At 39.7% G+C, this 27938-nt stretch overlaps 1 protein-coding gene across 1 annotated transcript; it reads left to right on the top strand.

Moving 5' to 3' along the window:
* The first annotated feature begins 6 nt into the window (after nucleotides 1-6).
* LOC106914374 (large neutral amino acids transporter small subunit 4-like) lies at nucleotides 7-27798 on the top strand. The gene is made up of 14 exons (XM_014981120.2): nucleotides 7-745; nucleotides 3534-3749; nucleotides 9436-9655; nucleotides 9736-9791; nucleotides 9894-9970; nucleotides 17796-17888; nucleotides 18013-18146; nucleotides 18999-19210; nucleotides 22589-22732; nucleotides 23025-23151; nucleotides 23703-23835; nucleotides 24187-24260; nucleotides 24461-24584; nucleotides 24672-27798. The coding sequence occupies exons 2-14, from the start codon at nucleotides 3590-3592 to the stop codon at nucleotides 24831-24833; spliced, it is 1716 nt and encodes a 571-aa protein (XP_014836606.1). The 5' UTR covers nucleotides 7-745; nucleotides 3534-3589; the 3' UTR covers nucleotides 24834-27798.
* Nucleotides 27799-27938: the final 140 nt, after the last annotated feature.

Raw genomic sequence — 27938 nt, 5'->3', positions numbered from 1 at the left:
GGGTGTCAACTCACACGATGATGGGAGTATTAGCAGCAGCAGCACAGGGAAGTGTTTACAAGTGTGGGCAGCAGCAGCACAGGGAAGTGTTTACAAGTGTCGGAATAAACTAAAAAGATATAAACCATTTTGGATTCTCAAAGTATGAAAATAAAAATAAGCAAAAGTTAGCTGCAGAGTCTATAGAGTAAAGAAGTCACTTTTGTGCAATAGAAGAACTTTGTTTTTCTTGGTGTGTTTAATAATCAGAGATCTATGTAGAAGTTTTCAGATTTAGTAAATATTTTTTTTTAAATATAGGGTGTAATTTTTTTTTTTTTTTTTTTTTGCTTTGATTTAAAAGTTGTTTTGGTTCGGAAAATTATCCCTACATCCAGTCATTCTAAAAAAAAACAACAACAAAAAAAAAACGTTTCTCCACGCGAAGCAAAAACATTGGGAAACACCGCACATATGTAATATTGGTGTTCTCTGATTGGTTGAGGGTGGTCTCTCAGCTTAGCCACGGACCAATACGGAGGCTCGGTTGTTTGTGCGGTGTCGCTGCAGCTGATATAAAAACAGCAGCAATGAAAGAAGAACCAAAATTACAGAAACCAAGTGAGAGAAGAAAAGCGAACAGACATCCCCGCAGGTGACTGTCCATCCCTGCTTAGTCTGTTTGGCAGCGAGGGACGCCTGGAGCCGCGGAGACAGGGCTGAAGGAGCGGTCCCGTTTGTCCCCCCCGAGCATCACCGCGCTCAGGTGAGGCTGTCCGCATTTACCGGAGATGCTCCACGCACTCACAGCGGAGCCCCGACAGAAAAGTACAGGATGTCTCCTAATGCGACTGGCTTTCAGAAAGCACAGTGTAATGACATTAGAGGCATTTTGCTGCTTTCACGTCACCTCTGAGTCGCTTTCTCTTCATATCTGCTTCTTGGTTACATTAAATGACGGTGCAACAGTCCGAAAACACTGCATGAACTTCAGGACTGTTACTATTTATCGGCACAGACAGCTTCCGCTTTTTGCTCGTCAACATTTTAACTATAAGAAAAAAATATGTTGCAGTAAAATTATCTTACTGTCGCCATTTTTTAGTTATATAGGCTGACAGATATCTGTGACTCTGGAACTCAGACATTTTTCAGTGCTGCATTAAAGTTATTTAATTAAATGCAGAAGAAAGAGCGTATCGTGCATTTTAAAATTTAGTATGCAACTATGCATAATTTAAATTGGTTGTGCTTTGCTGCCCGTGTTGAACTCTTTGTTCCAGGAGGATGTTTTGCTCGCTGCTGTGGTTATCACTGAACAGCTGAGCGCTTTAATTGCTCTGTCAAGACGGAAAGAAATCCGGAAAAAACTAAGAAATGCTTTCACAATAAAAGCATTGAAGTCCAATGAATAATTCCACGAACAATAACACGTAAATTAAAATGCCTCTGTTTCTTTTTAAGAGCGATACAATTTGGCGTCGAAGTTCTACACTATATATTTTTATTCATATTAAGAAATAATAAATGTGTGTTTCTGACATTCAAACTCCTCGGCGGAAGCGCCATGTTTTCGTCGTAGTTAACTTCAAATAGGAAGAGATGGATGGGTGTGATGGAGAGGAGGAAGGGGGGTTATTGTGCAGATGATTTCAGTCCAGTTTAGACCAGTTTCAAGCCAGCATTTCCTCCAGCTCTATATTCTTTAATTGTTCTCAGGGACAAAGGGTATGCCAAATGAGAGTAAAATGGCGCCTTTGTTATTTTATATATCGCTTATTGTTCACATAGGGGAGACAAAAAATTAGTTTATGCAGAAAGGAGCACCCACAAAGGGTCTACTAATTTCCTGCTAACAAAATGCTTTGTTGAAAACTGTAAACCTCGTCGAAAAAGCACATTTCAAGCCTCTATCTTTAAGTCGCTGCTTTATATTATAATATGTATAATATATATTGTTTACGTCATCATTTTCAAGCTATTATTTAATAATAATATTTTTATTTTTAACCATGAACCTTGCCTGTTAATGTAGTTAAACTGGTGCTCTGTTTGCACCTACACACTGACTGCTGCGGCTGCCAGAATCTCTACAGCAGCGCTCGTGCACAACTACAGAGCAGTCTCGCGCCGTACCGGTTCGAACTGGCTTCAGCTCGCGCTGCATTCACGTTCAGTGCAGTTTTCAGTAAACAACACGTTTTCTCTTAAAGAAAAAAAAATCCCCTCCACTCCACTCCATTCGTATTTTCTTTAACTACACATGTAAGTTTCAAGCTTCGTGGATAAAATAAAAAAAAAATAAAATGCGTTAACCTTTAAAGTGGAGCGTTTTTTTTCATGACGGAATTACGGTGCCACCTTTTTATCTAGCTGACCTCTTTAACCAAGTACGGCTTCACTGATTTTAAAATGAGAAGGCTAATTCTGTATGCGAGTATTTGAGGCGTAGGCGCGGACGATAGCAGCCTTTTTTTGTCAGTAAAAGATCTCGGTGCAATATTTTCCCATCAGTCAAGAATGCAGCAACCGTCTCACGTGTAGTAACTTCAAGCCATGTCCCCAGCAGCCAATAAGCGAAGAGATGATAAACTTTACAGCCAATCAGACATATATGTGGGCGTAGCAATGAATATTTAAAGGTGGGGCTTGAGGCTTCAGTTGTTTGTTGTTCTCCACCGTCATTACAGTGCTGAGAACAAAGAGTTGAACTTGGTAGTTGCGTAAAAAGTCACCTGAAGCTGTTGTTGTTGTTCAGGCAGTTTTAAAACATGCAATATATTATTTAGTTAAAATAATCCAAGTATTTGTTCTAGAAATCTTTTGAAAGAGGTAATTCTGATCCAAAACATTTTTTCATTAAGACGTGAAGTTGTTAATTTGATTGTTAAAAAATAGCGTACTTCATGTAAGAAGACTGTTTTAAAACTTCAATCGATAATTTATGCAGGAAGGAAGTTAATTTGAGTTATTCTGGTTTAATCAGGGCCTCAGTCTGTCAGCTATAACACCCACTTCAGTTTTTGGGAAAAACAAAAAATTGCATTCAATTATTTATAAAATTAGCATATTTTAGTGACTACTTATTTCTGTAATTCAGAAAAATACTAAACTCCAAACATAAATGAGTTGATATGAGTGGTTTAAATACAGTGCCACAAAATTATTTGATTGGTGTACAAAGTGAAGGCAGACAGGGATGAAATGTATGAATTTGCAAAGTGGGAAATTAATACTACTGTTTCAAGAAACTTGCTTCAAATTCCAAATATTAAATAAATTAAGGCTCATGATTTCAGTTACTTGCTGGTCACATAGGTTTGTTACAAATGAAGCCAAATTATATCCCTCCACTTATAACTGCCTTTTAAGGACAGGGAAGAAAAAATATTAAGAATGGGAATTACTTTAGCACAAACTAACAGCCTAAAAAACATGGATTCACCTGGTTTTAATAAGAAAAGGGAGATCAGAGCTTCTCTTGTCGACATTTTGACATATTTTAATATGACTCTGACTCATCTTCTCTGTTTATTCCTCTTCTTATCTTTAAGGCACCTGCAGCCTCCCTTATATCAGGTCCGGTCAGTGTGCCTCCAGGCTAGTAGAAATGGCTCCAACCCTCGCTACAGCTTTCAGACGCCGCTGGTGGATGGCCGTCACGGCGGTCATTGAAAACCTCCTCTTCTCTGCTGTGCTGCTCGGCTGGTCGTCCCTGCTCATCATGCTGAAATCTGAGGGCTTCTATTCCTACCTGTGCAAAGCTCCAGGTGCGTCTGCCTTTACCCGAGTTATCATTTATGACCAGGGGGTTAGATCGGTGCAGATGTCTGTCTTTCTATGTAACGTCTAATGCAGTATTCTAAAGTAATCAGACTAATAAATTGCATCAATTTTGGCTGTTTGTGATGCAGTAGAAATCTGCAGGCAGGGCTTTTTGTGTATTTTAATTGCTGCCAGCCCGTTTTCATCCTCTATCTTCCCCCAAAACACGGTCTGGATTTAATTTAGAGTTTGCAAGTTATTTTTATGGAGCTTCAGGGTATGCACAGAGCAACAATGAGAAAACCATCCAAACAGGTCTGTTGCAACACCCTCTGTTGTGCTAGCTTGATGAATTTCTGCAGGTTTTGGGGCAAACTACAACAATTTTTATGTGATTTTACCAGCAAGTGTCTTGAGGTGTGATGAAAACAGATTTATCAGCAAACTTTTGAGCACACTTACTTATTTAATATGCTGAATTGCAGTGAACTGCCTCTAAATAAGCTTAATACGGAGCTCTGCATGGTCAAATAAAACAAAGATAATTTCATTATCATTTCTTTCTGTCCATTGTTCACTATGATCAAAGGATATGTGGTGAGCTGCTGCATTCAGGGGGCCTTCATTAGGCTTTAAAGGGGTTTTGCCTTGGTGTTTTTGTGCAAGTGCAACAGGATATAAAATAAAAGCTGGTCTATCTCCATCAACTGCATGATCTCTGGCTTAGCAGCTTTCTTTCATCCTCCTATTGTATTTTTGTGTATTTTTCACAGTTTTGCAAAGGGAGAAAGATAGAAACCCAATCTGCTATTTGTGTGAAATAATTTAATTTCTCTCACCTATCTGCATACATTATCTGGTCTTTTGTCCTAGTTGCTATTGTTTTTTAAGTACTAGCACAATTGATGAGAGCAGAGTCTTAAACGTTTGAAATGTGACTCAAACTATTTGCTGGGAGAAAATAGCTCTTGTTTTGCACTAAAAGAGAACATTCAGATAAGAACTTTTAAATTTTGTGAACAAAGGCCTATTTTTTTGGAAGTGATGCTGAAGTTTTACACCAACTTCATTACACAGATCTTTTGTTGAGGACCATATTCTATCTATCAAACGTATATTATCTCATATATGAGATAATATACGTTTGAGTTGTATACAAGGCTGTGCTCTTGGCTTTTTCAATGAAAAGGGTTTTATGGTGGATTCTGAAGCCCTGATATTGAAACCTGTAATAACACATTTTTGCTATGAAAAACAATCTTTTAAAAGTTTTACTAAAATAACATTTGCTCCACACATTTGCCTTGTGCTGATCTTTTTTTTTTTCTTTTTTTTAAATAAGCAAATTCACCTCCTTCATTTTTATAGCTCTACACTGGTAGAGTGTTGGAAGTTCATCTGTTGTCATGAGATAAAAAATACTGGCATGACTTCTTGTGATTTCATCTCGGGTACCTGCACTAAATGCAAATATACATCATTGTCATTGTTCTATCAGCTGTGCAACAAGCAGACCTTTGTTGTACTAAAGTAACTATAAAATCAGCCGAGCTTTACTGGAAAAGAAACTGTTTGGTCCTTTCTGTCCTTTAGGCTCAGATGACTCTCTGACCTTCAGCTAAATTGCTTTTGGCCATTCTCCACTTCAGTTTGCTGTCTGCATTAGTGCTATGTGACGGCGCCCTGGAAAAAACAAGGTTCTTTAGATTTCATTAGGAAAGAACCATTTGAACCCAACAGAAGTACAATGCCTTCTGGGTATCCACTAATTAATATTTACTAACAAAAAGTTCACTGAAAATGTGCAAATTTTAGCATACAAACTAAAATGTGCACTGGAGTACATCTAGTTGCTGTGGAAGGTAGAAAAGTAACACCTGAATAATCATATGATCGTTGCATGATTGACAGATTACAGTGACTCAACCCACAAAAATTCACATCACTCCAGAGTCTGTAGATCTGATCTTTAAATAAATGTCACAGCATATATGTTTGTGGGTGCTACTGGCTTCTTACTAACTCATAATGACCTCCGTGAATATATGAAGATGCATAGCTATGCAGCATATCTGCAGCTTTTTGGTTTGCCAAATACTTCCCTAGAACATTGTTTTGTCAGACTATCTAAAACCTATCCTCGAAACACTCTGCAACCTTTAAGCCTTAAAATCTCTGTTTTTTGGGGAAGTCTGACTGACACAAGTGGAAGTCTAGTCTGGGATTTCTGTTGATGTAGTCAGCTGCCAACTAAAGCCCCAAAAACATTACCGCTGACCTCAATTTTCAAGTCATATGACTGCAAGACAGTTGTCAGATTTGTCTTGGAGTGAAATGATTAAAAGGATGTAAGATTCAGTCACAGAATGAGCAGAAAACCTTGTACACATTATGGGTCATATTTACTTATGGTTTGTTTTATTGTGTCTTTTAGTGTCTATTTCTATTATGTGGCCTTGCTGTCATGCTTGTTTGTCATGAATGCTGTGGTCTCGTTTTGTGGTTTTTCTGTTGGTGTTCCACTTATCTGTGTCAAAGGTTAGACAGAGGCAAAATGCATAACACTTTAAGTTTCTAACTTGACTCATCTCTGCGTCATCTCAGAGTGTCCCTCATTGTGCAAATATTCATAATCAGTCATCTGAAAAGCTTGTTTCTGACTAAAAGAAGAATGTCTTTAACAAAGGACAAACACGGGACGTTTGAATGGTTAAAATGTCTGTTTCTATGTAGGCCTTCAGATAACTATCTAATGAGTCCTTTTAAATCTGCATAATAATGACTATATCCTTGTCATTATTTCAAGGACCGTTTGTTAGAACAGAAGCCTGTTTCTGGTACTTTTTCCTCCCTCTGTTGTTTAAAACAACCATTGTTAAGTTTATCTCTTGGACATCTCACCTCTGACGGCGTCTCTGCCGCCAGAGGAGAGATGTTAAAACGGCATTGTTTTAACTTTTACTGTGAGCGGTATCTCAGGGCTTTCTATTGACACAATCTCCTAATGATTAGTCCAAATGTGTTGGAGGAGAGCTTGTTTGCACATGATGCAGCTGTGAAAGAAAAGGTCATGTGAAGAGACAGACTCACTTTTTTTTCCTCATGGTGTTGACAGGAGAGTTTGCTAAAGTTTAGCAGGTGTGCAGTAAACACAGAGGGACCTTTCACTGAGGAGGATCAATTCTGCCTGGTATTTGTGTGTGTCTGTGCAGGGTTCTTCCCCTATTGACTCAGGTTTGCTGCGATCATTTGATTAGTCAGCAGGCGGAGCCGCCGAGGGACAGATGCTGCTGGCTGCGTTTAGCCACACAGTCAGCACTTAATGCTCCAAAAACACTTCAGATACCAGTTTTGCTGGGAGAACAAGTCATCCTGCTCATAATGAAAAGTTTCCATTTTAAACTCCCCTCACCTAAGTTTTGGAAATACCAAGTGGATTCACTTAATTAAACTTTGTTGGTGATAAGATGCTATTTAAAGTATGAAATGACTTATCATTTGACTCGGCAAAATCTGTTCTACCTTATGAAGGCAGACTGCGACTCCGATTTAAAATGCAAAAGTATCCATACCCCTTCACATCTGTTTCAGACCTAAAACCAATTGAGAATTTGTTGTAAAATTTTACAAAATATATTTATAGGTGCTGTCAATCCTATCTGACCACAGGACAAGTGGCTACATTTGACTGAATGTCGAAAAACATCTTCACATTCATGTCAATCATTTTGCCGGGTTCTGATGACTGATCGCCTCAGTTCTGCTTTAACTGTGGGAACTAAAATCAGCCTGCTGCAAAAATCCAGCATTCTCACATCCCTCTGTGAATTTATGCATCCGCATTTAAACACTTCAGCAATCAGATATTTATTAAATCCAGTTAGGCTTTCGCCTACTTAAACCTCTATAGACACAAACAAGTTTTCTACATCAGGAAGCATTTCATCTGACATCTGAGCTTCCTGTTGCTCTGAACCCACCCACAGCTCCCTTTCCAGAGGGCTGCTGGCGTCAACATCTCCTTCCCTGTCCTGTTTCGCTGTGAGCTGACTCAGCGAAGAGAGAAACCAACGTTATGTTCTCAGCCTGAGCCCAGAAAGGAAACTCAATTTCAGATGCGTTGTTCATTAGATAAAGTTAAGAGCTTAGTTGCTCTTGACAGCTAAGCTCTTAACTGGAATAAAATTGTCTCTGGAAAATGGTTTCCTTGCATTTGGAGGGGCTGTGAAATGCAGATTCTCCATGAGGCTCTGTGACATTTTTATAGCAAGCAAGTCAAGGTGGGGGATGAGCTGTTCCCCTGTCGGCTGTGTTCCCAGCACACCATCTATCTGTTTATACCAACAGATTTTGACACAGCGATAGAGCATCAGGACAGAAATAGACTCCAAATGAACTCGGTGGACTGTGTTTACCAGTAATTCAGCTGAGGGAGTGAGACAGAAAGTTCCCTCCACCATACTAAAGTTCAGACTATGACTATTTCTGGGGGCTGTTTACCCAGGATTGAGTTTTCCCCCCTCTGGATTGTTTACTCAACCTTTAATTCATTGGTTTTTCAATCAGCTGGTCAGCTGCAAGGGACATTGGCAGTGAGGTAACAGAAGTTTCGTCCCCAGTAAGCAATAATGGAAATGTTCACCAACGAAATGTCTGAAAGCTAATATATTACCAACATGTCCTGAGTGTGTCAGCACCAGGTAATACTACACTTTAGTATTTCAGGGTTACATTGCCACGTGAAAATGAACGGTAACACAAGTGGTTTTAAAGGTGACCTATAATTCTTCCTTGAACACAAAACATGTTTATTACATTCTTTGCATGCCACTATTCTTTGAGGAGACCCAAGTCTGCTCAGTTCTGCCTCTTTTGAGCTTTTTTCAGATTGTGCTATTCTAGGCCCTCTTGTCACTTTAACTCCAAATAAGCTGCTGCTGGCCACGCCCCTCAACTCAACGTTTACACTCCCACGTGAAAATGGCTGCAAACAGATGAGCAATTGCACAACCATACATCTTTGAAAAGCATTAATAGAGCCTCCTGCACAACCAACAAGGATCCCATAAGTGGTTTCTGGATGGTAAGTCAACAGTATACACCAGGGGTGTCCAAAGTCGGTCCACGAGGGCCGGTTTCCTGCATATTTTAGTTCTCTCCCTGGTTTAGCACACCTGCATCAAATGATGGGTCATTAGAAGGCCTAAGGAGAACACTGACTTGCTGAGGAGTTTGTTACTACCACAAGGGAGAGAACTAAAACATGCAGGATGCCGGCCCTCGAGGACCGACTTTGGACACCCCTAGTATACACTTTTCCAGCAGCCATTGTACAGCACATGCAGCGGTAAAACTACCTGATCAAAGGTGTTGGAGCTCTGCTTGGGTTGCTAGGTGATGGGCTGGTGTTTCCTGGGGTTGCTAGGTAGTTAGCTGGACTTTGCTTGGGTTGCTAGGTGAGGCTATGCTGGAGTTGTTAAGTAATGGTGCAGTGGTCAGTTGTGATTTAGGTTTTTGGAAAGGCTCATTTTCCAGACACCTAAAACCATTAACTGACTGCCAATAAAATGGTGTGTGTGTGTTTAAGTGCTTGGGTCATTTTAGAAGCGGTTGAGACAAAAATATAAGAATAAAACATTTTATACATTCACATGTAAAGAAAAAATTGTTTCCCTCGTTTCTTTTTTGTAGAAAACAGCTCCAACCTCAACATTTCCAACTCATCCCAGTCTGAGGCTGACGGCGAGGCAGAGGAGTTCCTGCTGATGAATAACTGGCCCATCTGCAAAGACCAGGATGAGATGCTGAATCTGGCCTTCACTGTGGGCTCCTTCCTGCTGTCAGCCATTACTCTGCCTCTGGGCATTGTTATGGACAAGTATGGTCCGCGTAAGCTAAGACTTCTAGGAAGGTGAGGAAAGAGAGAGAACTCCCTCTTCATTTAAAAATGTCTTCTTCTTCTTATGCATAACTATAACTTTGTGTTCCCAGTGCCTGCTTCGCCTTATCCTGCCTCCTAATTGCTTATGGTGCCAGCAATCCTCACAGTATGTATTTTTTTGTGTTCTGTTTGGCCCTCCATGATCTCGAACATCTACATTTTATTCAAGCAAGTCAGATTTGGCTTATCTGTCCTGTTTTACTCTCAGATCTTTCCATCCTGATCTTCTTTGCTCTGGCGATGAACGGCTTTGGAGGCATGTGCATGACCTTTACCTCTCTGACGGTAAGAACGAGTTATATTTTCCTATTTTAGCTACTCTTACACATGCAAAGGCAGAGGGGAACTAATTGGAGAGGCAAAAAGGTTTTCCCTATTTGTTTTTCCTCTAATAATAATTTTGTTAAAGAGGATGTAACAACACACACAGCAGAGCTCCAGATTCTGTTCTCAAGGGGAAATATTGTGACTCTCCAGAGTAGAACGGCTGAAATTTGGAGTTTACAGCCATCCATCTTGTTTTAGGACATGGAAATGAACATTTCATGAACCAATCGTAAGGATGTTTGTTGTAAAACTCAAAGGGTTCTTCCACAGTTTCCTTTTCTTTAAACATATTCATGCAGTTTGTAAATTCAAAGGTGTTGTGATTTAAAAAACAGATAAAAGTTCATTTGTTCTCCCTTCCTGTTATCTTATTAAAATTGTTACTCTCTCTTGCATCCTGAGTAAATTGCAGACGTGTCTTAAAATACTTTAGAAAGTGTAATTTTCTTTTAAATTGTCTTCCTTCTCTATTTACAACTTCCACACTGAAGAGTGTTGTCATGAGATGAGAAGACAGATGAGAGATTGCTGTGCAGAATTGTTTAGAAAGGGAAGAGCACATGTGTGCATCGCAGAGCAGCTTGCCAATCAGCAGATACGGTGACCAGGATGATATCATCACTCAGATTGTGCTGCATCATAGGAGATAGCATGTGAGGATGGAGGCAGCTTCAGTGATCTATTATTCACTGCTGTGGTTTGAAGCCAGAAAACTCTTCATTACTATTTCATTCGCAAAAGGAACATGGATTGTTGTATTTTGCCGGATGCGTATCGACCTTAATGGCACACAACAATATGAGGGTTACACATAGAATCTGTGTTTGGGTTTGTGGTACATTGTGTCTGCATGATGACGCTTTCCTTGAACTGTGGCAGAATGGACATTCTGTTTTAAACAACTCACTCGCTCACACTCAGACATACTGGCGAGGAAGATCCAAACAGGAAGCTGCAACGGGAGAACTTCTCCGCCCAATTCTGCTGTTATGCTGAGACTTTAATTAACACACACACGCACACACACCCCTGTTTCTCAATCTATCTTGCTCCACCTCCCCACCCCCCTTCCAGTCTTGGATTTGTTTTCCTTCTCTCCTGCTTTTTGCCTCCTCCGTCCTGTCGAGGCGGGACCCACATGCAGCTGTTAAAAGCATGTCACGGGTACGCAACAGTTTGTGGATGCTGCTGTGTGTGCAGGTGTGTCTGCACAGGCTGTGGTTTACAGCTTCCCATTGGTCTTGGGGAAATGTTCTAATTAGTTGCTGTTTTTATCTGTTTCTATTAGACATGGCCAACACTGAGAGCTTTAACAACCTTTTCTGTCATTTATGTGAATGGATCTCCGAATCCAGCATCATCTCTAGTTAGTTAGTCAAACTTTGCAGAAATGTAGTCCTTCTTTCTTGGATTATTTTTTACCCTGCCTGTTGTTTTCCCAATCCTCCCCTCTCTTTGGCCACATTTAGCCTCCAAGGGAAAACATGGCCTGTATCTGGATGGAATGACATCCTATGTTTCAGAGAAGCCCTTCTTATTTCCATTTAAAAAACTCTCAAACAGAAGCCCCTCTATTCTGGTAATGGTACACATTCAGTACCACACCCACAGCAACACGTGAGGCTCTGTCTGTTACCCAGCACCAAGCATATTTCATATGTCTGGACTGTGTGAAAAGGTCACACGAGTGATCAACTTCCTCACACCCCTCTTGATGAAGCAGAAGCTGATATGGTTCTAAGACATTCAAAGTATTCATGAATGAGCTTCAAAGTAGAAGGAACTGGAAGACGTTAGTCGTTATATTAAGGATGTAAGGATTGGATAGAGTTATGACGGATGTAATCTCATGAGGAATCCTTGCAGTGCGAGGAATGTGTTTTAAGATGGAGAAGAAGCTGACGTCAGGTCGATGGAGGCATGCTGTCTGCTGTTCGTCAGCTGGTGTTTGCTAATCTTCCAGTTCACTTGGCTGCTCTTTATGATGGAAGGAGTCCCGCTTCATGCGTCAGGACAGGACCGGTCAGAGCTGGTTCTGGCAGCTGAAGTTTCCACTCGATGCAGCAAGAAAAAAAAAACCTTCTTCCTCCTTTCGTTACTGTTTTTTTTTTTTTTCTCTCACACAGCCGTTTCCAGTTTCCTCTTTTTACTCAGTTAGTTTAAGTGGCTCAGCATGTTTCCCCTCCTTTTCCTTGGTCTAATAGTCACAATGCATTCTGCTCTGTCCACTTTAGTTTTCAACACTCGGCACACAGTCTTATCCAACACCACTTCCAAAATATGCACAGGAAACCTTGTTTGTAGAACATGTTCCCAGTTTTAGTCAAGGGTTAGACAAAAAAAATTAGACTAGGAAAATGTCCCTTCTGCCTAAGGAATTGTTGAAATATTCTCAATAACGATGGATGGGGTACACACATTCATCTCCTCTGTTTGCACCGATAACCTTCAGCCCTCTCATTCAAAAGATGACTAAATGCAAGCTCACCAGGACTGAAGTAGGTAAACATTACTGACAGCTGCTTTCAGGGTGTTTTAAGACCTGTTAGTCAGGTAGACTCAGTTCGACTGGAGACCAAAATGGCAACATTTGCTACATTTTCAGCTGGTGCAGTTCACTTTCACACTATACTGTTGAATGAAACTATCAAACCCTTTTAAAAGCCCATTAAACTCCTCACCTGTGGTGGCGCTGCACTGAGAACCACTGAAGGAAACAACACAAACAACCTCTAAAGAAGACGAAATGTTACCAAAACCAGAGTGGCATCCGATTTGCAACATGATTTCTTTTTTTTTTTTTTCTGTGGAAAAACGATAAACCATTTTTCACACTAGCGCTAGACACTCATGTATGTTTTGGTTGTATTTACCCAGAATGCCCTGCACTATATGTTACCCTTCATGCTTTTGGAGCTGTCTCCAGTCTGGTTAGCATTCACATATATGCATTCAAACTGCACTAGAGTTCGCTTCAACAGAGACCTAAGTTTTTAGGTAGACCAGAGTTCGCTTTTTTTGGTCCGCATCAGAGTTCGATGGCACATTCACACCTTCCAAACAAACCGGACTTTCTAGGCAAACGAACCACAGATTGATTAAAGTGTAGATTTGTTTAAAAAGCCAATATAAAAAGAACAACAATATTTTTAAGGGTATAAAAAGAGCTGTTTTAAGCTACCCAAGTTGGCTTACAATTTTGCACGACAGTGCTGCAAACAGATATTTAAGCCGCTCCCTTTGCCTGCAGCAACTCAACTGAACAATGATGGCTGACAAAACGCAGAGCTGGTGATAAAGTTTCAAAACTCCTGTATGTACAGAGAAGAGCCTTTATGACTTGTCAGTTGACAAGGAAAAAGCAAATAAGGTGGTCGAAGGTCATTTGCCTGTAAGGCAGATGAATAGGAAAATCTATATGATGTTGATAAGCCTTTATTAAAGCTGTACCACAAAGTGGTGGCTAGGAAGCACTGCAATTTTGGCAAATCATTGAAAAAAATCAACACATTTAAGATGAATTTAAGAAGCTTAGTTAAGCAAAATATTAGATTCCCTGCATTGGATCCACTTATTGGAAAGTTGACAAAGAAACTAGTCTGTCGAGAAGCAATAACAAAGACCATCCCTGATGTATCTGTGCAGATGAACATCCCAACCTATTATTTGTGTTGTAGCACAGGTTAGTAAACTAATAGAGGTGTTAATATTTTTAGTAAAGTTTCAAAGTGACAAATCAGAAAAGAGCAGCTGAGGTAAAAGAGGGGACAAAATCTCCTAAACAAACACTTTAAAAGACTGATCAGGAGGAGTCACATGGTGTACTTTGAAGGCTGAGAAACATAGAAAACACATTCCTTTGATGATTAAAAGTCACCAACACAAGCCACTGTTCTCTTTTGGGAAACCTAGTAGGAATTCTCAACATGAAAAACACCTTGAGACTAAGAGCCTCGGGGAAAGACGATGGCGATTCATTATTAATGATCTTAACTCAGACTGTACGTTATACTAAAAAAAGAAAAGATTGCTCCGAGTCTAGATTATCTAGTAATTTTAAACTTCAGTGCAAAGAGTTGCCTCATGTGATAACATCCTAAAACAGCTATAGACTGAAACATTAAACTTTACTGACTCTGCTAGTGTTGCATTCTTGTTCTATCAAAGCTGAAATATTCAGTAACATGGATATAAAATAAAAGCTAAAGTTTGGGTGATGCCTACTGTCAACAATAACATGCAGTGTATTCAATTCAAAATACTTTATTAATCCTAAAGTGAAATTAAATACTGTATTGAAGACATTTCAAGACTCTTCATAAATTTTAAGTCACTGTTTTTTGTTGTTGTTTTTTTATGTTTTTTATAAATTTGGGAGTTATTAAATCCTTTAGCTTTTACCAAGTGAAACCCTGTTATGTACAGTTCTGATCAATTTACATCCACTTATATGACATTACATTAATTTGGGGTTTTAATTCTTTTTGTCGAAGAGACCAACGATCTCTTTGTCTTATTTTATCAGAGTTTACTACCAAAGACACTTGGCTGAAAATTTCTGAGCTTAATTTTGGGTCCATCTTAGTCCATAAAGTTGAATTTTTATCATATTGTTTCACATATTCTGACTCTGGTGTTTATAATGGACTTGGGCCTTGAAGGTTACTTTTTTTTTTTTTTTGTACTTTATAATTAATTCCCATTCATTTGAAAGTGGCTGTTTGTTTAAGATGGTTTAAACTTTGATAAAACTTTGTGTTTCAACAGAAAAATGAACAAACGCACATCAAAACAGATTTTGGATTGGATAAAAGACGATGACATTAAAGCTCCTTGCTCAGCCCTGTTAAGTAATTATTTATTGCCAGGAAAAGTGATCAAATATTGAGCTAGAATGACGCCAGAAGCTTGTTGATGCCTCAAGAGACTTGAGTGGGCGTATAATCTGATATTGGAGTTTGTGTGTAGAATTTTAACCTTTTTGTAGATGAAAAAATCTGCAATAAATTCAACCTCATGCACCTAATGCGTTTAAAATTCACAGAATTGTCGCATGACTTTTTCAACCTGGAATAGGAACGGATCAAATCATTGACCTTATTGAAAAAATTTACAGTTGAATAACAGCATGGAGTCTAAACGTAAGCACATTTAAAAGAATATTTTTTTTACTTTTGTTTAGGAAATGACGGGAATGTTAGTCAGCTGATGAAGCATGCTCAGAGTCAGTCATGTCGTTTCTTCTGTTCTGGGACTGTTCCCGTTAAAGTTACAGCTGTGTGCGTTGTGGTCTGAACCCACAGCTGTTTCTTTGTTCCTCCATGTGTAACAGTTACAGAGCACTGACTGCCTGAATGATCTGGTTTATTTTCCTCCAGCTAGAAAAACACTTTAATCTTCATCTCATCAGGCCGAGCAGCTGCTCCTCCCAGCTACATGCTCACTCACACTTCACATCGCGACCAAATCCATTAATCCAGACTGCGTCTTTCGTGAGCAGCAGCCCAGACCGGGTTGTCACATGTTTTTGGGAAACGCTGGTTTTAACTGACTTACACTCGTAGTAACCCTGAGAAAATCTCAGAGTGACACAAAAACAGGCCTGTGCTTTGCTGTGTGTTTAGTGGGGTAGAGTATAGAAACATTGTAATGAAGAGTAGCAATACTTTACCTATTTTTACTCAAGTAAAAGTAAAAAGTAGCCATCCAAGAAGTTACTCGAGTTCTGAGTAGCTGATGAAAACATCAATCATTTATTATTTAAAACTTCCATCAGATGGACCAAGATATTAAATTATGTGGAAATTTTGGTATTTTAAAAACCAAAATGAAAATGATTCATATAAATAACATGATTACAAAATAATCAAAGAAACATTTTCCCAACTCAGTTTCGTTCAGTGTAAAGCTTGTGAAACTTTTAACAAAAAACTGCTGGTGTGTGTCACTGCCTGCTGAATTTATGGTTAAAACAAACTTGTTCTTTGTTCAGTGAAGCTAGTCACAGTTGCCAGAGTATCCATAAATCTTACTCGTGTAAAATTAAATAGTACAGCGCAGTAAAAAATATTCCTAAAAGTACATATTTTTCAGGCATGGTGGTGGTGCAAAGGTGAAGCGACTCCTTAGTCCTCAACATGGCCGCCCCTGTTCAATGACCTTTGCTGCATGTCTGATTTCCTGTCTGACAACTATTAAAGAAGACCACTGGAGCCAATAAAACATTATTTTTAAAAAGGAAATAAAAAAAATGGTATAGATCACATTTGGGCAAAAAAAGCAGCTTTGGGTCAGAACGTATCCACTGTCTCCACCTTTTGGACCAAAGGTTAACCATCTTACCCTAAATCTAGTTTTCAAACTAGACTTCTTTGGTTCTGTGCTGCTGCAGAGGACATGGAAAGTTTTTAATTTGCTTTGAATTTTGGGGCCTACAGCGATTCTTGGGATCTCACTTTATGCTCCAGTTAGTCCAAAGGATGGCATCTGTCTGGGTTGAGCAGGTTCAGGAAGCTGGTTAATCTAGACACCTGTGGTGAACATTTTATCTGGATGGATAAATCATGACAAGCTGGAGAAGGATAGAAAAACTATACGTGACCCACAATACTGCCTTTAACAATCAGCCTCATTTCACTGCTGCGTTCTGTAGCTTCTAGAAACCACTCTAAATAATTCAAATGTCACAAAAGTACAGCAACAAATAATGTTTGAGGCTGACGTACATCACAGAGATAATTAACCACTCAGACATGCATCCACTCCTCTGTGCTTTTGACTTCCTGAAGAGCAGCGTTTACCGTTTCGTCTGGTTGAGTACGTGGTGTCCTCTTTTTGAGCTGTGCATGACTTGGTGCAACCCCAGCCTTTTTTCTTCACTCCACTGCTGCAAACACCAGAACACAGATGGTGTGATGTTCACCCAGTTCAGTTCACTACTGAACAGCTTTATCAGAAATCTGTGGGATTCAACATCGTCTGCTAACGTGTGTGTATTTTACCACACTCTTTTCCAGTCAGTGACCTTTTGTTGGTTGACAAGGACTGGTGTAGAGCCTCCAGAGCTGTTTGAAGCACAAGCTGAAATCTGATTTTAGATAAGGAAATCCAATAGGTATAATTTTGTGTATCAGCTTGAAAGCTTTACTCCTGCAGAGAAAAGCTTTCAGCTCACATTCAGCAGCAGTCATTCTGCTTCTTTTCCACCATCTGGTCTCAATGCAATCACATAAATCAATGTAACGTTTCTTGACAATTTCTGGTGATTAAACACAACAAAATTGGGCTCAATTGTGAGATGGAAGAAAAGTTGTTCAAATTGTAGCTGATATGAAAAAGTTTGAGTATTTGTATTCAGAGCGATTTATTAAGAAGTGGCTTAAATAATCAGCAGCTTCATTAAGACTTAAAGAAAATAGCAGACAGAGGGAAGTTTGTTGCAACTCAGGATACAGCAAACCTGTGGTGAGATGAGACAGAAAAGACTAAAAAACATCAAAGGAAATGCACAAAACAGCATTGTGTGCTCTTTGGTATTAAAAAAATCAACAACTGTATGTTTTCCCCCCAGAGCATTTTTCACGTTTTATGTTGATGCTGGAGCCATTTTCCTGTGGAATCACATAACCTCATTTATGCTTGTTAACTTCTAGTTTAGCACTAAATTAATAATAGAAGTGATGCACCAAGATCCTGTCAGATTACTTCAAACCCTGCAAATCTGACTGAGAGAAATATGACCATCACAAATAGGTGCATGTGTTTTTTTGTTTTTGTTTTTTAGCTTCCCAACATGTTTGGAGACCTGAGGTCAACCTTCATCGCCCTGATGATCGGATCTTATGCTTCGTCTGCCGTCACGTTTCCTGGCATCAAGGTAAGTCCTCAAACTTCACGCCATTCTTGATTTGCTCCAGTTTGTTCAGCCATTACTTCTTAAAAGACAGCAAAAGATGGGTTATTGATTTTCCATTATGATGTTTTTGTTCGTCTGCCTCCAGGTGATTTATGATCTAGGTGCCTCCTTCATCTCTATCCTGGTGGTTTGGGCCGGCTGCGCTGGCCTCGTCTTCCTCAACTGCTTCATCAACTGGCCTCTGGAGCCTTTCCCAGGCCCAGAGGATATGGACTTTACGTAAGACCAAAAGACATGCTCACTCTGTCCGCGTCCTGCACACGTTCTTTTTGACTTGAAACTTCAATGTGTTTTAATATGTTTTTTGGGAATAGACCAATGTAGACATGAAGTAAATAAAAAAATTGTAAAAATAAAGGATAAAAATATTTTCTTAATCCCTATCCTTACTACAGAAAAGTATCCCACAACCTGATGCTGCCACCACCATGTTTTACAGTGTGGAGGATTTGTTCAGAGTGAACTGAAGGAAAAAATTCCTTCAGTTCACTCTATCATTTTACCAAAGGATCCACCTTCTGTTTTAAAAAATACCCCTCTGAAGGTGCTCTGAGGGTGTTGTTCTTTCAGTTACTAAATTATTCAGCAGTTATTTCAATAATCAATTAATCACTAGCAATCGATTAATCATTGCTGCTCTAGCCAGATTCTCTCAGATCTAATTACAAAATATCCAAGTTCTTTTCATTAGTCTCCTCCTTGTGTTGTCTTGTTTTATAAAGTCCAATTAAAATACACAGTTTGTGGTCATTACAAAATGAGACATGGATACTTTAGCCTTCAAATACACACATAGCAGATTGCATAGATATGCCAGCTCACTTCAGTGTGGCAAATCCTCTTGTAAAGCAGCAGAACCCACTGAGCCCTAAAGGGGAAAGAACCTAAAGCCAGGAGATTGGCAGGATTTGCTCTCTTTCAAACTGGTCTTTAAAGGTGTTTTCCCTCTTTTCTCTGTTCACTCATTTTTTCTTCTTTTATATTTTTTCAGCTGTCATGTTGCATGTTTGCAAGATATTTGGGCTCACAAGGAACCTTCTCTGTCTCTTACCCATTCATGCGTCCCTTTAGGGTGAAGATCAAGTTCAGCTGGCTGGGCTTTGACCACAAGATCACTGGGAAGCAGTTTTACCGGCAGGTGACCACGGTGGGCCGCCGACTCAGTGTGGGCAATGCAATAAAGCAGCCGCAGCAGCCATCCACAGATCTGTCGGCGCAGGACGCCAACAAACTGTGCCTGTCCACCGTAGACCTGGACATGAACTGCAAAGGCAGCGAAGAGTGTAAGTTACAGAAAGAACATCTCACTTTGAAATTCTGCAATGGTGCAGATCAGATTGAGGCTGGGTAGTAAAAAGAAAGAGGTAACCAATTTCTGAAGGTGTAGTAAAACCAGAGCCGTGCCACAAAAGGGATTTCTGTCTCAGCTTCACTTTTTTTGGCTTTATTCCCATCTGATCTGAACAAGCTGGATATTAACAGCGTGCTCATTTGAGAGGGAGCCAGGATCCCAAAATAAAACTGTTAACATGTGCCTAAATGATTTGATACCGAATAACATCATCCACAATTATTTTGGGTCAGTTAAACAATGATGTGCATGTGAGCGTCTTGGGTATCAGGTTGCTGGAGGAGCCAAGATGGAAATGATTCATGACTTTGAGGTTCTTGGAATGAAATATCACTTTAAGCTCATTTTAACTGCTTTAACCTGAACAAGCTAGTGGCACCCTGTAGTCATATCTGCTGAACACACCTCAGCACTCAGTCTTGTAGCGATAGAAACTGTAGATTAAACTGATGCATAAAAGGAAAATAATGGATTAGCCAAGCTAACAACCATTTTACATTCTTTTTGTGTAAAAAATTTGTAAAAACACCTGTACGGTCTTCAGATTTTTAGTTATGGAAGCCCTACATAATAAACAGAGACTTGGCCTATGCAGCAGTTACAGAAGAACCCTCTGCCCCACTTCCACACTACACCGACCCCCGTCACCTCTGCCTCCAGGCCTCTACTGGGCCTCTAAATTCTTCCTCAGGGTCAGGTTCTCCCAGCGGTAGGCTGGTGGGTTCCCTCTTGATCCTTTTGATACCAAATAGACCGTAGAACCAGTTCAGACTAATTTCTAGGAAAGTCACTCAGCAGGTGTGGCGCTCTGGCAGGGAGCTCCAGAGAGACATTGTTTGGGGTTGACTGGTTCAAACATGTGTGCACTTCATATTTATGTCTATTGAGAGCAGCTGTCCAGAACTGTACAGTCAATGTCAATTTTGTTTATGTAGCACTTCGTAACGACAAGGTCAGCTCCAAAGTGTTTTACAAAGAGCAACATAGATGGCAAAGGATAGACAACAAAGGAATAAAAGACATTCAAACCAGAAGGAAGTTCTAAGAACAAAATCTGGTTACATTTGAAAGCCATTAAGAAATGGGTTTCTTGAAGTTCTTGATTCTCTGAATGGAAATAATGTAGAGAAGAAGCACGACCTTCTTCTGATTTAGCTGGTTATTAATCAGTTCTGGCTTTATCTAAAAATTGCTCATAGTATGTTTGTAACAGTCATAAATTATGTGGATGTAATAACAAACTAGAGACCAGAGTGTACTACTTTGGTATGTAAACTTCACTGGCTTCTCTCTCTGGAAATAAGACAGGACCCATTTTGATTGATATTCAGAAACAAACAAACTCTTTTTTTGTGTGCGTTTCTAAAAACCCACCTGCAATGGAAACCTGCAACAAATTAGTCCTAGGTTGCTTATTCTTTGCCCGATGCCGTGGTTAATGGATCGTGATCAGATTCTAATAATTCATGGCTAAAAGCGCTTGGAAAACATCCCAATTTCTTGTGGCCATGACCAAACATTTCCAGTGATTAGCCTGACATGCGTATCTGTTGATCAAGGCAATAAACCCACCTGCTCCATCTGTGCACTCACCACTAACTGGATGTTGTAGTACTTCACCATATGGACAGAAGTGTCCATTTTCCATTTATATTCACAACCTTCATTAATGATCAACTTTATCCACTGTCTGCTTTTCTTTGGATCCTCCTGCTCCTAATTCAGGTTCAGAAGCGTCACCATGGCGCTTGAAGGCAGCAGGAATATTTAGATGACAATTTCTCCTTCAAAATTATTCACAATCTTTGAACTTTTCATTTTGTTACATTAAAATAGGAAACTTCAATGTATTTTACTGGGATTTTATATAATAGACTGAAACAAAGGGGAGGAAACAAGACGCAAATCTTTGAACATCTCACAGAGTATTGTTTAATTCATGTGGAGCGTGTCCATCTTAACCAGCAGGCCGCTGGGAATGTAAGGAAAGCAGCCAAGACACTCGTGGTAACTCTGTCATAGAGCAACAGGTCAACCAGACCTTTAGAAAACTATTACTGTTTAGCAAGCAATCGAATATATCAAATGGTATAAATAAAGTTAATTTACCAAGCTGGCCTCATTGGAAGAGTTACAATAAGAACACCATAAAAAGTTCAGTTTACTGCTAAGGAATTGACTCTGGTCAAATGAAACCAAGCATAAACATTTCTGGCCTGCATGCAAAATATATAGACATAAACCAAAAAAGAATAAAAAGTGGTTGTAATATGCATTAACTGAAAGTATCTGAACGCAACAGCACACCACACCTTTCAGATTTTTAGCTGTGGAAATTTTGAAAACATCTGTTTCCTACCAACTAACAGTTGGTAAGAATCTACATCTTAAAGTGTATTGAGGTCTGAGGTTGTAAAGTGACAAAATGTGAAAATCTCAAAGAAAATTGAAAACCTTTTCAAGACGGATGCATTTGAAAATAAACGACTGGAGCAGTCTTATGTCATCAAATAAGTGCAGAGAACTGAAAGTCGGGCATGCTTGTACTTGTCTGCAAGGTACATTATGATCTCCTGCTGCTGAAATATTAGACACCGTATCACCAGTCATCAAGCATGTGTGTTGATGTGTACACTTGTAGATCGTTCAAACTTACAATAGGCTATGTATGCATTTTTAAAACATACCAGACTGTAGCAGCTGCAATCTGATTCATTCAGTGGGAACCGAAATAAAGAAAATATGAATGTTAAATAAAACCCCTATTATCACAGCCTAATATTAGATTAAAAACAAAGTTGTTTACCTGCATAAGGTCATAATTAAAATGTGTCACCGGGTGATACTAGACAAATCTCTACAAGCCCAACCACTGTTTATTTTAACTTTTAAAAGACAACCATTTGATTCATCATCAGTTCCTCTAAGGGGAGCCATATTCTGACCTCGGTCCTCACTTAATGCTCAGTTAATGCTCATTATCGGCCTGTTGATTTGATCAGAAGACGATGTGAGAGATTATGAGTGCAGAAGTGGCATCCCGCTGCTGGATGAGATAAAGTCAAGGTTTGGCTGCTATAAGATTTGCCCTGGGGGTTGTTGCATAACTTGAACCACTGAGTAATTTATAGAGAACAGAGTTGCATTGGGTGCACCGAGTGCAAATTATGAAATATCTCCAAATAAATACCCGCCGTGAGCACCTGCACTTGCCACAACCAGTCAAACATCACACTTTTTATTATGTCTAATGTCTTTTTGATCCCTCGTTTAAAGCATTTTATTAAATCTCGCCTCATCTTCTCTGCAGCCCAGTCTTTCATGAGGAGCATCTTCAGTCCCATCTTCTTGCTGAGCCTCATCACCATGTGCGTTACACAGCTAAGACTCATATTCTACATGGGAGCCATGAATACCATCCTGGAGTCCCTTACAGACGGAGACCTGAACACAGGTGAGTGTAACCACCCATAAGCTGCACATAAAAATGCAGAAGCTGCTGTGTGTGTCTTTTATCTTTAACCTCTGGACGTCCCTGTCATGCCTGCTTCCTGCTGCTGTTACAGTGGAGAGGATGCAAGTGGGTAAGAGTGCTGAGGCCCGGTTAACATCTCCATCCATCCCCTCCTCCACTGTCTGTCCTCCTCAGCTGTCTTTGCTGTCCAACATGCATCATTTTTCTGTTGTGCTCCGGATCTGGTCTGAACGCATAATGAGTAACTGTGTGTTTGCTGTGTGTTCCTCAGTGAGCGTCTACACCTCCATCTTTGGCGTGCTCCAGCTCCTGTGTTTGGTCACCTCTCCTGTGATTGGATACGTGATGGACTGGAAGCTCAAAGACTGTGAGGATGAGAACGACAAGACTGTCAAAAGGTGAGGGTGCAAGCTCTTAGAGATCCAGAAGATACAGCTGGAAAACAGGATAAAACATGGCAGCTGCAACTAACAATTATATAATTATTCTACCAATTAGTCTGACAATTAATCAGACAAAAAAATTACCAGTCTTGCAATTTTTTATTTAACTACTTAAGCTTATCTTTTACAATATTAGAAATGCATAAAAATACTAATAAACAAGTAATTTCCTTTTTTTAAATGATAAACATTTTATTAGCTAAAATGCATTAACATAGAATTACTTAAGTGTAAACTTGATCACTTGTAATAAAGGACGCACCTGGAGCTAAAAAAAATCAGACAGATATTTTGACTATTTTTTGATTGAACCTGGATATGTTGTTCTTTCAGCAAATTGACTTTCTGGAGTCTGTGTACTCCAGTTAACAATTAATCGATTACTAAATTAGTTGATGATTTCAAAAAACGACTAATCCGATTAAATATTTCTGTCCTAAAACATATATTCTTTTCATTTTCTGATTTTTTTTTTTTTTTAATTTAATTTCTTTTCCTCTAATCAGTGAGCCTGGCCAGCCCCGGCGCCCAACCAAAAAGATTCAGAAAATCATCAATGCAACTAGAGCCTTCATCTTCACCAACCTGCTGCTGGTTGGCTTCGGAGTCACATGCGTCATACCAAACCTCCCGCTTCAGGTGTGAAACTGTGTGTGTGTGTGTGTGGGTGTGTGTGTGTTGCTGCTCTGCAGTGTTATAGATATTTGGGGATTCACATTTCCAAACATGTGCCTCTGTTGCTCCACTCAGGGGTAACACTGCAGATACAGGCAGTTCTCTCAACCCAAGCTGCAAAAGCGCTGAAGCAAAATATGTTTCTTGGTTTTTTACTGACACCTACTGGATAAAGTTAATATTACTTCTTATTTATCCATTTGGTTCTGAATGGCCTTTATCAAAGATGAAAGCCAGCTGGTGCTAAATATAGACCTGCTGTGCTGTAAAATGATTGCTAAAGGACAACATGTCTGTTTTCTCTTTTCTTTACAGATTCTGTCCTTCGTCCTGCACACAATAGTGAGAGGCTTCATCCACTCTGCTGTCGGAGGCCTATATGCTGCTGTGTAAGTGTGGGGCATGTTTAAAAGATGATTGCAGCAAAAAAAGGGCTACAAATTTGGTTTAGGAAAAGAATTCATTCCTCTAAAACTTTTTATATTTTATGAGTACTCAACTCAAATCATCATTTCAGTCCAAATATGCTCACATTGTAACAATCACCTTTGCAAAGAACCCTTTGACACATTCTGTTTGTCCTCTACAGGTACCCGTCCTCTCAGTTTGGCAGCCTGACAGGCATGCAGTCCCTGATCAGCGCTCTGTTCGCTCTGCTGCAGCAGCCTCTCTTCATGGCCATGGTGGGACCCTTGGAGGGAGACCCTCTATGGGTAAGACACACTCTCTGAGACACCAGCATGATGGAGTGTAGTTCCCTACTCTGCATCACCGTTTATCACTGTCTATCTGATGCTCAGGTGAACGTGGGCCTGCTGGTGCTGAGCATGCTGGGATTCTGCCTGCCCTTCTACCTCCTGTGCCACAGCCGCCACCTCCAGCGCCTGCGAGACGAGCGCAACGACGACCCCAAGGTCTACGTTAAGATGAATAATGGCAGCGCGCCGGAGGCCAGCGTGTAGAAAGGATGAAGACATTTTTGTTTTTTAGAAATAAACAAGTATGGCACAGAGAGGAGGAGGAACGTGTGGTGAACCTGTACACGGACACATATATCGAACTGTTGATTCTGCACGCGTGAACACTGTGATAACTAGTTTCACCTTCTGTGATGCTCTGTGAAAAAGCCAACACAATCTCAAACACTGCGGGGAGATGACAGTTCCTCCAATCATGATCCAAAACTGACTACAAAGGGAGAGAAAAGACAGTTCACTTCTCCCCAAATCACTCTTCCTTCTCCTCCTCCTTCTCACTCCTGCCATTCTGTATTCAGAAGCACAGAAAATGGCAGCTGCCTGATATCAACAGTGTGGATCTGAATTTAACCAGCAGGGGGCAGTGGTGCTGCATTCCTGCTCACTTACTCAGCTTTTTTTGTGTTCACAAAGAAATTTGAGCAGCATCCTCTGTGCTGTCATCTCCACTTCCTCCTGTTGGACTCAGCAGAAACCCACAATGCAACAGCTTTGAGATCGGGGCACAACACACTGATAAGTCACTGAGGAAACACAGCAGCCCCTGTGTTTGTGTTATATTGTCAGTGCATGATCCCAGTGACAGTGCTGATCCGTTGTTTATGTTTTACTCAGCCTCCTGAGCAGGACAACAGATCTACGCACAGCTTGTCGTTTGACAAACCTGTCATATCTTGTGTTAGTTTAGATAAGGGTCTCTGTGTGACGTTCAATCATGACCCCGTAATATGAAGGAATGTTTAGAGCAGATAGACAGCACATTTTTTTTAAAACATCAGAGTAGTGTCCATACACAATGAAATTATAGTATTTGTTCATCTCAGCAATAAGTATTTCAGTGCAGTGGTGGGCGCTGGACATTCATCCAAATACACGTGTTCATTTCACCAAGTCTCTTCCTGCACTGTGGACGGTGCTAGTTAGAATACCAGAAATGTGTTTGTGTTTCACGGTGGAGCTGAGGTGGTCGTACTGCAAACAAACAAATCAAATATAAATTTTTTTTTTCCTTCACAGGTTGATTTCCAAAGAGTTAGCGTAGCTGCAGTTTCATGTAGCGTTTGCTTCCTGTTTCGTATACGTTTCATGGTGATTTCACAACATAAAACCTGATGTTCAGCACCATCAGCAGCAGCTCAGGGAAGCTTGACTCCTTGTCGTACACCTGGGAACAGCAATTTGCTTGATGGTAACTAGGCATAGGCTGGAATGAGATTCTCATAGTGTGGTAACCTAACACAATTTCACAGTATTTGCACAAAACTGTATTACATGGCCAAAATTATTATGTTGAATACAGAACCACAACATTTAGTTTTTATGTGAGGATATTGTTTTTTTTTCTGCTCTTAAAAGACGAGTATAAGAGCTGATAATAGCTGGTTAGTGCAGCTATCAGCTCTGGTAGCTAGCCTGCAGTCTGCTTCTGCACACTCGTAGCTCTCCAACTAGATTTAAAACAGCGTTACCTTAAGAACGATGGGTGGTACTTCTTTATTGAGTGTCTTCTCATTACAAGTACTTAAACATTGTAAATTACTTTTACTGTTTTAAAAGGGTTGTCTTGTAATGGCAACAGGCCTCTGCCTGACAGAGAAAACCACAATGATTTATTGTTCTCAGAGGGGGGAAAAAAAGCTGAATGTAATGAGCTCAAACACAGACAAGAAAGACTCTTTGTCTTTTAGAGAGACAAATAAAAGAGAAGCATGATGTGCTGAATATTATTCAGTTTGCCGACTGTAGATGCCACACAGTGAAGCTTGTCATAAGGTGAATCCAGGCAGGATGACCCTCTTTCCTTCCATCTGTAAAACTGTCTGATAATCACTTTCAGCTGCCCCGTCTGCAAATGTAAATCGTTTACAGGTGGCCGAACTGAGAGATGACACTCTGCTGCCTTCACGTATTCCCAGCGACAGACTTTCAGTGAGGATTTTTAAAAAAAAGCACATAATGCACTTTAAAACGTCTAAAATGGACCTTATTTGCATATTTCTGCACAGCTTGTTGTTGCTGTTTCTAACACACGACTCCTTAATGGTGGTGCACAGTGGAAAGAATGTAGACCCAGGGCTTTTGGATGTAGATTTGTTCATGCTGTAGAAGCTAAAAGATGTTTTTATTATTTTTTTATAATCAGAAAAAAAAAGAGGCGTTGCTTCACATTTGGCCTTTATTCACACAGAAGATGCAGCAGAGTCTTGTCTCTCAGTTCACAATCCATTCCTTTTAGACAGAATGTATTCATATTTTACTAGAAGAATTGCACAGTTATTTAAAGAAATCAGACATTTTAAATTGAAATGCACAATTTGTCCCTCATTCAGATTTAATTTTGATAACACTTCCTCTCCTTCCGCAAATAGTTTGGGGTTGTTATGAAAAAGAAACTCAGAGGCAGGAATTTGGGTTAAAGTGTTCTGTTTCTGAGTTCCTGGTATTATATTAGCAGTATTTACAGGAAAGTCATCTAGCATTGCTAACCAATGTGAGACCTGAGCCTGTGCTGAACAAGCGATGAGAAAATGGGAACGGAGTCACTGACTTCCTTAGGTTACTTGCCTCATCCCACCGAACCCTGACCCCAAAGCGATTTTGTGTATTCTTGTTCATTTCAGTGGATTGTTTTGTTTTCTGGTGAGGAATTTTGGGTGTTAGCTTTTAATAGTTATGTAGGTGTGATGCGTAAAAGTGGGGATATAAGAGGAAAAAAAGATATACCTTTTTTTCTCCACTTGACATTTTGTATTTTTTCCTATCATGTCTGTCTTTACTTTTTTCCCATTCTGAGTTTACAGGATTGTGCATTTCCATGATATTTTACCTTGTATGACTTATTTTTTGGTCTTTTCCACAGTGTAACTATTGTCGGTGACTTTTCAAAATATGTTATTTCAACTGAAAGGAAAAAAAAAGTTTGAATATATGAAATAAACAATTATTTGTATATTTGTCTCCTGTTTTTAATGGCACCAAAACAGGAGTGTTTGAGTGTTTTTCTAAATCGTTTTCAAGTGATTTAGAAAAGGGGAAACAATACTTTTCTAAATCAGTAGGTCTCAGACTTCCATGTTAAAGGTAATATTT

This window comes from Poecilia mexicana, unplaced genomic scaffold (assembly GCF_051168715.1).
Source record: "Poecilia mexicana isolate PSO_F unplaced genomic scaffold, ASM5116871v1 scaffold_13, whole genome shotgun sequence".
Taxonomy (NCBI): Eukaryota; Metazoa; Chordata; class Actinopteri; order Cyprinodontiformes; family Poeciliidae; genus Poecilia; species Poecilia mexicana.
Note: the sequence above shows the minus strand (reverse complement) of the source record. Positions and strands in the feature narration are given on the sequence as shown.